A 14,216-nucleotide genomic window follows, 5' to 3' on the forward strand; every position below is an offset into this window, starting at 1 on the left:
AATCTGTGATGCTCTTAATGACGCTTCTGCTGCTGTTAAAGTCAGCTCAGGGTTTCTGATTTTCATTGGCTCTGTGTCACTGCTAGCTCACATCTGCATTACCATGCCCAAAAAAAGTCACTGAGCCCGGCTTCAGTGCGCGGCGTCCTCTCAGATAACGGGTGACTTGTCGAGCCCGTGTGGATCACAGTGGCGTGCCACAGCCTGAGGCAATGACATTAGATCAGACCAAACATTACGTCAGCGCCCAAATTAAACCTCATTCTTCATCACTGTGAGGAATCTGGTTCACTTGTCAAAATTACACATTTATTCATTTACCCTTTTAGCAGAATTAAACACAGCTGTGGAGAAAAGGCTTGCAGCGTGAAGCAGACCCTGCTGTGTGCACACGGTCGGAGCCTTTGACGATGTGTGGAATTTGTCTCAAACGTGAGTGTGAGGTAAAAAAAAAAACCTGTGTGTTTGTGTGTCTGCCTGCATCAGGGGAAAACGCACTGACACCTGTGCAGATGACTATGGCACTGGACTTGGAAAACCAGCAGCTGGGCTCGAGGACAGCAGGAGATCTGAGGAGCAACAAGGGGGTCTCCCTCACATAAAACTGAGTGCAACTGAAGGGGAACCAACACGCTCCACGTGTTCCCTTCGTTTATTTAAATAAGAGGCTAACATGAACGCTCATTATGACACAAGACTGCTTTTATTTAGTGCTGTCAAAGTGCTACTTTGTACACCTGCACTGACATTAACTGCATAACTTGTCAGAGTTACATTGTTGAACTGTTGTAGCATCTGTAAAAAGCTTCTCTCCTCATTAACTCTGTGTTGTACGATATTTCCCCCCCCACTAAAAAAGTAGCACCAAAGGGTGAAAGCTGGTCACAGGTTAGCTTGCTGAGCATTAGCAGTGTACTAGGAGTAAAGTAAGTACTTTCATAACTCAGCATGTGTACAGAGAGTGAGTACTCTCTGAATAAGGCAGTTCTAGGACAGAGACCACATGTACTGGTCCACAGGTTAAAGCCTGCTGACTGACCGGGGAGATGGGAATAAAAACTACATTTATTAAATCCATAACTTCGCACTCCTGAGAAGAAAACAAGAAGTGTGTCCAAAGTGTGCAAAGAAGAGCAACGATTTACAGTGAAGCAGGAAATCAAAGTACAAAACGCAGGATGGTGAACTGTAACTCCAGACATAACAAAATGTAAACAAAGCATGCATGTAGGCAAATAAATTAAAAGGCAGAACTGCTGAATGTATTCAGAAGAATGGCTGAAGTGCTGCATTCAGATCACTTTCAGGAAACGTCACACACAACTATCCCATTTTCCACCTGCAGTATAAACATTCACGGCCCTGGCTGGACAGTGGAAGTGTGTGTGTGTGGGCTATGAAGGCGTGACGGCGGCGCTCAGAACGGCCCGCCGGTCTGCAGGAAGTGAGGTCACAGCTGCGTGGAACTCTGCACTGTGGTTCTGGGCAAATGTTTTCAAGAGTTCTGCTGAAACGTGCTGGCTTTCTGTGGAGAGACAAACCGAGAGTCAGAGGTTACAGGAGAGCTGAGAGAGCAGCGCAGGGACAGCTGACAAAACAGGCAACGTGCTGCCAAAGAAATCTTCACCTTTATCAACATCCTTGTTGCCAACAACATGACTGGAAGCAGCAACTATGGGTTTCATTAGTTTCACAACCTGAAAGAGACGAAAACAAACAATTTAGGGACAAAATGCACCGCAAGTGTGAGGAAGTTCAGTGTTCACATCTGAGCGTGTGTGCTGTCAGTCAAGCTTTCTGCATGTGTGTAACTGTAACAATAGACTGTTTAACATTTGACATTTAATAAAAAATGTCCCCTTCCAAAGCATCACTCTATAATCACTGTAAGCATTACACATCCTCTGACAGACAGAAACTTTCAGGGAAACATGCTTTCCTGCACAGCATCCACTTTCTATTTAGTATTACAGTTAATGCTCAGCTTGGGCCACAGCAATCCAAACTCACACCATCTCTAACCTGGAAATCTAATCAGATATAAGCATGGTTATGACTGTAATTAACATGGTATGACTGTACCAGAGCAGGGCTGTGTGTGTAGAGCATAGCCAGACAGCTGAACACTGTGTTGTTCTCTTCTTGGTCTTCTTTGAGGGGCAGATGAGCCACCAAAGTAGGTACAACCTGTCAGTGAGCACAGAGTCATTTGCTTGAACTGCAGCAGCACTGCTGTAATGAAGATTAGCTGAAGAGGCTAGAACCATGTTAACAGCTGAGATGTAAAATGTTACAGGTAACAAACCTGTTCCAGAGGGACAGCGTTCACATTGCCCATGATCATCCTGCAGAGGGCAGCACACAGATTGTCAATCACCCTGAGGTCAGATTCCTTGGCCAGCAGGTTGGAAAACACGGAGAGTATCATTGGATAGTCTCTGAAACACCCTTTGCTAAGGACTGGGGTTCATTTCATTTCATTCATTGTATAAATGTGTATTTGCATACACTGCACATAATCTAAACAGAAGCCACACACAGTTATGAAGGATACGATACAACGATGGGTCCGGCGGCCTGAGCCAAACATCCCAGTCCAAACACGCTGTTATTGCGAACCTCGGTGTCTCTGTCCTTCGCTCCGGCCACCAGCACAGGAAGCAAGCGATTGGACAGCCGGCCCGCCACTTCGCGGCCCCCAGACACACTGATGAGAGCTTGAAGGATTTCTGCAATTGTGCCCACAGAGAAGGACCGCTCTGCCACCGTGCACGAGGATTTCTTTAAGGGTCAAATAAATAAATTAGGGTGACTTAACAGGATTTCAAATAATTCAACCAAAAGAATCACATTTTCAAGGCACAAATGAGTTTCAGGGGCACTTTCTGAGCGATCAGCAGAACCAGAGTCAAAGCATATTAATGCTCAGAGACGAGACTGCGAGTTTGAAAGCATCAATCCCCTAAATGTGTCGGTGCATTCAGACTCACAGCTTTGTTCATGATGAGAGGCAACAGGTCGTTGAGGAAAGGGAAAAAGTTTTGTGCAGGAACAGAGGCAGCCAGCAGGGGGATTCCCTCCCCTGCAAACTCCTGGAGCATGGCGTCATACTCTGCCTGTAGGAGACAGCACACCAACAGGAAACACACTCAGTGATCAAGGGGAAGAAAATAAACACAATCACTGAAAAAGAAGCTACAACCGCACAGGCTCCTGTGGGTGCTTTCTCACTGACTGAAGCCTTTACATCATTTTCTCCATTTCACAAGAATAATTCAGCATCGTGCAGATTCTGTTTACTGCCGTGACTGAGCTGCAGCACCTGTTGTTCGTCATCATCAGCTTCCTCACCACCACTGTCCTGACACACAGTCTGAGCAGACAAACAGAAAACAGTGCAAGGTCGTCAAAAACAATCTGAGAAGTTTGTTTAACGTCCCGAGCTTGGACAAACGAACCAGTCCACCCCTCACACCCTCACCTTCTTCTTGAGCACGTTATGAATGGTACGGCTGATCTCCGTCAGGTGTGAAGGGTTTTTGAAAACCTCCTCCTTGCAGGATTTGATCACGTTGTTCATGGCTTCCAAGACATCCATCACAACGTGACGCTCGCGATCTGTTTGCACCATTTCCACAAAGCAGGTAACCACTACATCCAGCAACTTCGACAGGGCTGAGAGTGTGGGGCAAACGTGCGCAGAGACAATGAAGAAGAAAGTTAAAGTGGGTATATGTAACTTTCTAACTTAATTTACTGCAGAAAGCAGCACTGCCTAATTCAGCATGCTTGTATTACCCTGGTGGTTGGAGTCGGTGGGATTCTCCTTCCACACTTTGTGCTGGGCTTGACAAAACTGGCCCATGGCTCCAAACGCTGCCCTGCGGACGTCCTCATGGGGAAACTAGGGAGGGAAGTAGGAATACCACAAAAGCATCAAGCTACAGCATCATGGGTGGTGCTGTCAGAGATACAGACATAAGTGGTTTAATGCATGCATGTGTCCTCCTGAAGGTCACCTCGACATCTTGGCAGAACCAACAAGGTTTGACCCCAGAAAATTGTAATGCCAGTAATAAATGGAGACTGATTAGTATTTTATTCCTACTATCCATTATTGATCACCAGGGCATACTTTGCACACTAACCCAAGTTCTAATTCAGTGTCTCGGTCAGTAGCAGCGGCATGAGACTGTCTTCTGAGGTCAGAGGAAACCCAAACAGAGACCTCTGGTGGGGGTTAAAGTCATGAATCTCTTGTTATGAAGAGACCAATGAATCATTACGTTACTTCCATATCACAAAAGAAGCCTGCAAATGTGTTAAACTAAGATCCTCTTTCAGGTAATTCCCTACATATCCTCTAATTCCCAGTTACACTGAAAAAGTATTAATAAAATGATACAGACATAAAAACATTTGATCACGTGCTAACATATGACCATGGTCTGTTTTAGGGAGGGTGTTCTAACATATATAAGCCACAATGACTTTAACATGTTTTTAGCAGTAGTGTCTATAGATTCTTGGAGGCTTGTTTTAACTAGCAATGATTCTATCTGTGAATACAGCTTTCAAACCATCCATTCATTCACTTCTGCTCATCCTGTTCAGGGCCGCGGGGGGGCTGGAGCCTATCCCAGCTGACATAAGGTGAGAGGCAGGTACACCTGTACAGGTCGCCAGCCTGACGCAGGGCCAACACAGAGAGACAGACAACATCCACACTCACATTCACACCTACGGGCAATTTAGAGTTTCCAATTAACCTAACCCCAGTAAGTGCATGTGTTTGGACTGTGGGAGGAAACCCACGCAGACACGGGGAGAACATGCAAACTCCACACAGAGAGGGAGGGAGGGGGCTGGGCAAAGGTGGAATCGAACCCACCCTGTGAGGCAGCAGTGCTAACCACCGCGCCACCATGCTGCCAGCTTTTAAACCTGACCCAAAATAACAACAACAGGAGGGATTTAAACTGACCTTATCAATCAGCCTACAGACTGTTCCATTTATAACTAGACACACAAGTACAAGACACAGAGTGGCCTTCACAGTACATTAGACAGAGTGGGAAATTTAGTCAACCAGAGTCACTCACATCTCTCATCTCATAAACCTGCTGGAAGCTGGACTCCAGGAAGGGCTGGAAGGCAACGCTGTGAGGGAAACCACAGCAACAAGAGCAAAAATTACACATTCACACCCAAAACCACAAAAACCCCACAGCAACCCCCTCATTATGAACATGTTTTACCCAGTGTTGAAGGCAATCTCTCCCAGAGCCTCGCAGGCATCCTCCTTTTCATCAATGTAGGCGTTCTCCACGCTGAACCTGAGAGATGGACACGGGGGGGTAATCAGGGTCAGTGAGACCAGTGTAGTAAATGTTCATGAATGTGCGTGTGTGCACGTGCGAGCCCAACCCGGCAACGTCATGGACATCTGTCTCTTTGTCATCTTCTAAAAAATCCTCAGTATCGTTTTCCTGATCGCCCTCTTCATCACCTTCGTCATCATCTAGCAGAACAAACGTCTTGTCCTCCTCGAGGTGTGCCTGAAAATAAAGAGAGGAGGAGGAGGGAAAGTCAAACACACATTTTTAATCGCAAGTGCTTCAAAACACGAGTGTTATGTTGGTCATTTCTACCGTGATGCCTTCACTGGATTTGAGGGCGAACAGCATGACAGTTGTTATGGCGGTGAGGTGAGGAGTCAGGCACTCAGGGCTGACTGTGGATACAGCAGAATAGAGGCTGTACCTAAAAGATGGAGGAATGGAGAGGTGTGAACAGCTAGCAAACAAGTTGCAGTTTTTCTCTATTATTTTGTGAAGAGCTCTGACAGCAGGGGGGAAAAACGCCTCCCCTGAAATGAAGACGAGTTAAAATGTTTTGTTCAATAATGGACCGTTACACACGTGCAGCGTCGTAGGTCAGGGTCATCGTTGGTATCGGTGAGGTTGAGGCCCAGCTGGACACACTCAGCAGCAAGAGGACTGAAGACATCTTTGCCAACGGTGCGGGCCAGAACCGAGAGAGTGCCTGAACACAACAACAGAACAAGATCATCATCCATCCATTCATTCATTCGTGCTGCTGACTTAGTGAGAGTACGGAGTGAGACAAGCCTAAAGAAATCAAACGAGACACTACCAGAGAAGATGAGGTCAAAAAGCTTTCTGTTCTAAGAAGAACAAACTTGGAGTTTACTTACCCAAAGACTGAGTTTGTAAAGACCTCATTTCCTCTGTGGTGGTGGTCAGGAAGCCCTTCAGACTTTCAATAACTGGACTGAAGTAGGGCACCAGCAGCTCCTTGGCAGCGTTGGCTGTTAAAGGCATTTTGGGATTCGTTTTCATTTAAGCAATAAGCTCCAGCTTGTGTCTTAAGGCTGTTTAACCATCAGCTTACAGAGTTAGCCAGAAAACTGCAGCTCATTTATTTGAGGGTTATTGTGTAAATCCCTGACGGCCTCTCACCTATGGCACCTATAGCAGACACTGCTAACTCTTTTAGCTTGAGGTTATCAGTGTTGTTCAGAGCAGACAACATGGTGTCCATCAGAGTGGGCAGGTAGGGCTCAATATCAGCTCCTGTTTGGAAAAACAAAATAAGACTCACAGCTCGTTGTCAGTAAATGATTCTGATATGATGATTGATTGTTGTTCAGTTTAACAGTCGAGGTTTGGTTCAGTGAAACTCTTCCTCTCCAGGTAAGGAGGTGTGTGAGATCTTTTTCCAGCTTACCTAGGTTCTCCATGAAGTTCTCTAGGGCATAGAAGGCTCTGGTGACATGACCAATCTTGGCCTGGTTCAACGATGAAATGTAACCCAGCAGCAGAGGCATCAACTCTGAGCAGAACCTGCTCACCTCAGGCTGGAAACCAAAGAAGGAAAATAAGAGTAAGCAAAAGAAACCTAAACAGTTCTAAGTTAATAATTCTAATCTTCATCATCATTTTATTCTGAAAAACTACAAATATCCACATCAATCTGCTTTTAGTTAAGTGGTACTTTAAGGCTCCAACACTGCACAGTAACCTCTGTCCACGCCATCACACACACGTCCTGTTTGAAAAGTCTAAACTGAGCATACTGCGTCACAAATACAGTAATAATGATAAACACTTCAATACAGGCACAAATACCAAAGAACCACACAAACAGCTGCTGCTGTATTCTGCTGGCAGGTGTGTCCTGACTCACCTGTAAATGTTCAGAGAACTGTCCGAGGGCAAAAAGGCCAGCACTGCGCACCACCTCACTGCTGTGTGAAAGACTCTGACACACTGTCTGCAGCACTGACTTTAACATCCTAACACACACACACACACACACACACACACACACACACACACACACACACACACACACACACACACACACACAATTTGTAGACAGTCAAAAGTTTGACAAAATCAAACTGTGTGTATAAGCGTCTGTTTCCACAAAGAAAAACTGAACAATTGATGAATTGAAGAGAAACTATTTTAATGTGAAGGAGACGTACTTAGTGCGTATGTGGTCTGCACAACCTTCAGCCAGCACAGCAAGACACACGAGTCCTCCCTTCCGATGATATGGATTTTCACTGGCAAGGCAGGTGTGAGTAAAGGGCATCTATCACAACCACCACAAAAACAACGTAACGATCAGAAAGCAGATTTAAGAGTCAGGGATCAGTTATTTCAAATCTACGTGACCTACTAGCTGTTGGAACAGTTTCTCTGGAGGCATGTGGAGAGCCATGGCGTCAATAATCTGAAAACAGATGATAAAACGAGTCAAACCTCATTTAAAAATGACTTCAAGTTTCTGCAAAGTAAATTTCTTTCATATAACAAAGCAGCATGTTATACATCAATATGGTTACAGACCTGAGCAGCACACTGTTTGGGATTTTCATTGTCTGTTCCATCTCCACTCTCGTCCTCCTCATCATCCGGGTCCTGCTCACCAGGAGGTGGCGCTGCAGTCAGTACAGGGAAAACGGCCTGCAGGATTGGGTTCAGGAGCTTCTGCTTCATAACTGTCTGCAAAGATGAGAAAAATATATTACTTCAAGTCAGTAAAAAGTTACTAATCAAACTTCGGCTGGTGCTGCAGATCTCAGATATTTGGATCTTTAAAAGCTTTTTAATACTCCATTAATGCAAACCAGCGCCCAGTGAGGACTGGTGGAAAATGCCCTTTCACTCAACTGCAGAGTGCCACCAAGATTTGCACTACAAAACACCAAAACATCCCCTGCAAACACTCATTCATTTAAAACAAATTCTTATAAACTGTCTCTTCCTACAAAGTCCACGAGCTGATGGGGAGGTTATGGCTGATATTGGCACAACTTTTATTTTTCATTTGTTTGCTGCTGGATTATTACTTGGTGAGATTTCATGAATGCAGATTTGTGCTGCATAATAGAGTCAACCTGGAAGCTTTTGATGCAAAATCTCTGCACACCTGAATGGGTAACAGATGTGCCAGAAAAAAAAAAAACTTTATAAAGACAATTAAATGTAACACACCCACACACACACACACACACACACACACTCTGTCTTGCTTACTGTTGATATTGTTTTAAATTAAAACATTTCCATTTGTTTAACCTTCTTCAGGTATATCAGCAGCATCTCTGCATTCTCAGGAGAAGCCTCGGCCGTTCAGGAGGACTGAGGAACTGCATCACCGTAACACCCAACATGAACCACTTATTCATTCACACGCCCCTGGGTTTTTTTCAGCAGAACATGTGAATCTAAGAGAAACTATAACATTATACTCATCATTCAGGCCCATGGGGGGGCAAAGTCTGTAATGCAAATATTCATAAGGCATTATTTAACACATACAGGATATTTTACAGCCAAGAGATCAGACAAGGACAGCCCGCAGGCCTGTCACGAACCAGCCAGCCATGTTTAGAGGCTGTATTAGTTTTTAACTTTCAATCACAACCAAGACAACCCTGCCAGTCATGTCCTTCAAATAATAATAGTCCCACATATATTATACAGCTCATATATAAGCCAGTTATTTAAACAGCTGGTGGATGACTCACCTTACTTTTCAACTTGATGATGAAGGCGACACAAGAGAGCGCTTTAACTCGCAGAGAGTCACTGAGGGTGGCGTCACTGCCGACCTAACACAAGCACACACTGTTAAAATTTACTGGTAAAACTCTCGTTCGGGGCATTCGGGTAACAAACATCACCTGCCAGCTCAGCAAACTAAACAACATTTACAATATCAGACAGAATTCCCACATTCAGGTCCCACCTCCAAGAAAAAGCGGACAATGTCAGCAACATGAGGGACGATTATGGACACCTCACTCTCCATGAGCTCATTGAACACCTCCATGGCCTCACTGGCTTGGTTCTGTGAAGATACAGACAAACAGTAATTTAGCAGGTCTGGTTCATCTGCACACGAGGTCCAAAAATATCTGCTAAATGTCAGAATTTACCTCATCGGCCTTGATGAGGCATTTCAGGGCAACAATCAGACCCGGGATGATGGAACGCATCAGGTGCTGTAAGACAGCAAGATATTAGCAAGTTATGACAAAATACTTTTCTGAAGCCTTAAAGATGACAACGTTTAAATATAATTCAGGCCTTAAACAGCAGGCTGTTTAGACTTAATTAGTGATGCATCAAATGCAGTGTAAATGTCTACACACTGAAACACTCTCTCTCATGGATGTCAAAGGAAAAGCAGTTACTATGCCTCACCATCTCCTCTGTGCCAGTGAATGCTGTTATGGCTGTGAGGGTGAGGATGCCATAGTACAGTGCTGTAGGGTTGCTGTGGTCCTGCAGCACAGTCCTGAGCAGCTGTAACAGCTGGCAGTAGTGAGGCTTGAACGGCTCGGGATTGGACTCAATCACTTTGTTCAGCAGCAGGAGACCAACCTGGCAAAAAAAAAAAAAAAAAATGATGACATTTCAGGGATTAAACTGTGCAATTTACAATATGAGATTTTAAGCCAAGGGTGTCAAACATAAGGCCCAGGGACCAGAACTGGCCAGTCAAAGAATTGACTCCTGTTAAGCTATCTCAGGGATTAAATGTGTAGTTAAAACTTTTACTTGTATGACCCACTTAAAATCAAAGTTGGCTGTATGTGGCCCCCCAATGTAAAAGGAATTTGACATCCCTGCTTTAAGTCATAGCTAACAAAGCTATAACCACAGGTTATGAATGGGTCCAGACATGCTCAGAAATCACTGGCAGTTCTGTTTAAGTCTTAAATCAGTAAATAAATCAGACTCATCAGAATCCCTAGCTGGTATGATCAGGGTACCTGTCTGTCATGAGGGTTGCCGCTCTTGGTGGCCTGATTGAGAAGCTGCAGCAGGGCAGGCCAACGGTCTGGCGTCTCGTGCTTAACCATTATGGCGCACAGCTGGGAGAGCGAATGCTGCACTGTGTGTCTGCGGGAATAAAAATGCATACAGGGACGACAGCTCAAGCACGTGATTACACATATATGGAGGTCTACATGTGTAGACTGAGAAACACCAAGGGCAGTACTTTGCTTACTCTGTTTCCTGCATGAAAGCCTGCAGCACCACTGCCTTCAGGCTGCATAAACAAAGCAAAACCTCAGAGTTACAACAATTCAGCTGAGTCTGAACTATAACAGCTGGGTGTTATAAAAGTAAAAAGCAAACCTCTCTCTGTCACTGGGTCCGATCTTCTTCCAGTGTTTCTTCACCCTGAGCCTCAGCATCACTGCAGCGGACTGCCGGATCTGTAGGGTGTAAAATGTTTACAAAGGGAACAATGGGAATTGTTTGCCACACACACACACACCAGGGGTTAAATTGATTTTACTGCTGACACGCTCATAGTACCTGAGGGTTTTGGGAGCCACTCATGACCGTACACAAGGCTGGTATAATGGCTGGGTCTTTGAAAGCCTGTTTCAGCTGAGCTGTGGCCTAAAAGGGGGACAAAAGAGACTGTCCGCGGTGGGGGCCTCCAATACAGCACACAGAAATAACAGGTCACCGAGTGACTCACAATCAAGCCTGTTTTTTATTTAAGGTTCCAACTAAAGAGGGTAATGTGAGAACCCAAAGGCCCTATATATCGGAACCAATGATTTAACAGATATAGCTGCCATAATGTTACCTTTGGTGTGTTAGCTAGCTTATAAGCGCTGCCTCCAGCAGCTATTTCAGAAAGTTGCCTCACAGCTGTCGAAGTAAAACTAACATCAACTTCAGCGAAGCTGTTTGTGGCGTTACCTGCTGGATAGCTGCATTGTCCGGCTGTGTCAGCTGCGAAAGGATCTGTTCGAGCTCTGCTGTCATCTCGCCGCCTCAGCGCGATCACCTCTGTGACCTCTTGTTAACGTTAACAAACCCGCACGGATTAAACGAGCTGTCTTCGACGTAGTGTGCCTGTGCGACACCTGCCAAATACGTCAACCGGGGCTCTCTCGGTGAGTTTAAAGTTAGCTACCGAGTTCGCCTTGGAAGGAAAATCACTTTTAAACAGTGGGAACCGAAAAGGAGAGACTGACAGATGCGCGCGTCTGAGTTCGGTCCGGTTCGGGCGCGCTCCAACGATCTGCACGCGGGGTAGAACCGGCCAGGAACTCCACGTGAGTTGCGTTAAAGGGACCTGCGGAGTTCAGAGTTACTCAGAGTTTGATGGAGACAAACAGCGCCCACAGCTGGAGAGGAGGCCCCAAAACATTTTTCTTTTACAAAGCTACAGTCTCTCTATGGGCCTGATCGGCTCAGTTACTCACGAGGTAATTTGAAGGTAATTTAAAACGCGATCAATTTCTAAATTTGACCCATTCCCATGAGCCAGATGTTAGACTTTGAAAATGCAGCACTGTGTGCAGAGGTGGAGGCCCATGTTGGAGTTATTTGTTTCTAAGCCTATTTCACCACAGTTTAAATCATTCAACTATAACTGAGATAAAGTGTTTAAATGCCAGACAGTCGTCTGTCTGACCATCTTCATCTTCATCAGTACTGCTCACAGCTCTCTCCTCCCTGGTTGGGTCTTCTCTCCCACTGTCATTTTTTTCCTGTGGGATAGTTTTCCCCTCTCTCCAACTTTAATGCCGTCATTTTCTGGTGAATTCTGCAGCTTTTCAGTGGTGTTCTGTTACTGGACTTCAGTTTGTCTGTAACGAATATCATGCTTGAACATAAGGATGTCCATAAGTGCACGTGGCACCAGGACACCTTAGGCTGCAGGATGAACTGCATCATCAGATCATGATGATGCAGTTCATCAGATCTGTGGCCATATGTTCTGGACACTCTGGTGAAGAGAGGAGGTGAGCTGTCAACTGATCACCCCGGTCCCCAGCAGACGAGGTCTTCAACTCCCACCTCCAGCAGAACTTCGACAGCATCCTGAGGGAGGCTGAGGACATCTGAATGGACCATGTTCCTCACTTCCATTCCATTCTGCAAGGTGGTTGGTGGTAATCCCTGAATAAGATGGTGGGCACTGAAGGTGAAGGGAGCCATCGAGCTGATGAAGGAGTCTGATTGTGAAACTTTCAGATAAAAAGCAGCTTTAAAGCACTTCCACACTGGCTGCATTTTTCCAACATGGAAGCCACATCCATGTCTTATACTGTCTGAGGTTTTTCTGTAGATCTGATCTTTAATTTAAATATTCTTCTGTTGATGATGCTTCACTGAAAGAGAGGCTGTTTCTATACTGTTTTAAAGTCAGTGCATGTCTCTGCAATGACTTTCTTCAAATAAATGAGGACTCCTGCCTCTATGTGTTTTTAATTGAGTCTTTAACATGATAATCTCAGCAAAATAATCTACATGGATAAACAGCAGTACATGCCAGAGGGGAAAATAAAATATCAGTCCCCTACCTGCAAACCTCAAGTTTCTACATGGCTCCAAATCTGCTGTCAGAGACTGAACATCAAAAATCAGTTTGATTTTTGGAACCAAATGATTTTATCCTGTAGAATTAAACCAAATTATCATCTGATCCAACCAATGAGGTAACATCTCATCCTGAACTTTTATCTGTTAGAATTAAGTTGTACATGAGTTTGAAAGATGTGACTGTTTTATTTATTCCTGTCGGTTTCATTTTTAAAATCTTGGAAGAGTTCAGACTGTCAGATTACAAATGTAAAAAGTCCATATTGTAAATGTCCTCTTGCAGCCACACTTTGAGTATCACTGGTCTAAATTAACTGTTCACCTCCACCCAAAAATACAACCAGGTCAGTGTCTGTGAGATTATACTTATATTATACATCCAGAGATTAATATTTAGAAAAGTGTAAGAGTTAGTGAAGCTCATTTATATGACTGCTTTATTTTCCCTTCAAACCTGAAGAAAATCTGTTTAAATGAAATGATGAATGAGGACCAATGAAACTGCTTTGACTCAATAATAAAACGACTGGTTCAACCCCACAGCCGCAGAAGGCCTTATAAGCTGTTCTTCAGTCAGTCTCAGCACACACAGCGTCGTCCTGCTCAGCTTGAAGCCACTTTTCATCAAATCTGCTGCGAAGCTGACAGACTGGAAGACGCACATGACTTCCAAACATCCCTTCTACTACGCCTGTGGCTGCCCGCGTCCTTTCCCGGGCAGAGCCACGGGAGCTCGATGGGCTGGGGCGAAGCGGGAGACACCAACCCGAGTAACTGCTGCCAGAACCAGGCAAGAGCTGCAGTGTAACGACCCCGAGCAGCCACGGACGGACAGCTTCACTACCAGGCCACAGGCCGCCCTTACGAAAATCCACTATGGTTTTAAACCATAGTGGATTTTCGTAAGGACGCACACGCTGGGGGTGATTCATTGAGGCACAGTGACTCACCGGTATGTATGCCTTTTTGTTTTTCCCAGAGTTAGCTAAACTGTGAGCAGCTGCAGCAACACCTTTGACTCAGTGTGCTGTAAGGCCATATATCAGTACTTACATCTCCCGACCTGGTGTTAAAAGCTTCAATTTCTCTTTCCAAGCTGGAAAAGGAAGTCCACTTCAGCTCCATCTTGGTTTTGAAAGACTTTCCAAACGTCCCGCCACTTTTTTTTTCTTACTGTTGCAAAATGGCGACACCTGGTGGTAAAGTTTAAGGATTCCACCAAAATAAAAGCCTTAGAGGTTAAGCTGTTTACTTTTGTTTTGTTTTATATCGATTTATGTTCTAAAGTGTCTTATACCAACACATCAGTGACCATGCTGA

The 14,216-nt window shown here is 44.9% G+C and overlaps 1 protein-coding gene across 2 annotated transcripts; it reads right to left on the minus strand.

Annotated features, from left to right (window-relative positions):
- Nucleotides 1-1,362: 1,362 nt before the first annotated feature.
- On the minus strand, nt 1,363-14,085 carry ipo4 (importin 4). Of its 2 annotated transcripts, none has more exons than XM_030757083.1 (30): nt 13,950-14,085; nt 10,869-10,955; nt 10,686-10,765; nt 10,555-10,596; nt 10,316-10,445; nt 9,744-9,923; nt 9,476-9,541; nt 9,286-9,387; nt 9,065-9,148; nt 7,881-8,036; nt 7,711-7,764; nt 7,514-7,623; nt 7,210-7,318; nt 6,751-6,880; nt 6,483-6,596; nt 6,218-6,331; nt 5,922-6,045; nt 5,652-5,763; nt 5,428-5,558; nt 5,259-5,336; nt 5,103-5,160; nt 3,799-3,904; nt 3,482-3,675; nt 3,323-3,373; nt 2,991-3,116; nt 2,555-2,781; nt 2,306-2,438; nt 2,083-2,187; nt 1,628-1,697; nt 1,363-1,525 (listed from the first exon to the last, which is right to left on the minus strand). In XM_030757083.1, exons 1-30 carry the CDS (start codon nt 14,019-14,021, stop codon nt 1,395-1,397), a joined length of 3,276 nt encoding a protein of 1,091 aa, XP_030612943.1. In that variant the 5' UTR covers nt 14,022-14,085; the 3' UTR covers nt 1,363-1,394. The 2 variants fall into 2 exon arrangements, with proteins under 2 accessions (XP_030612943.1, XP_030612944.1); XM_030757084.1 differs by lacking the exon at nt 13,950-14,085 and adding an exon at nt 11,265-11,608.
- Nucleotides 14,086-14,216: the final 131 nt, after the last annotated feature.

This window comes from Archocentrus centrarchus, chromosome 20 (assembly GCF_007364275.1).
Source record: "Archocentrus centrarchus isolate MPI-CPG fArcCen1 chromosome 20, fArcCen1, whole genome shotgun sequence".
NCBI lineage: Eukaryota > Metazoa > Chordata > Actinopteri > Cichliformes > Cichlidae > Archocentrus > Archocentrus centrarchus.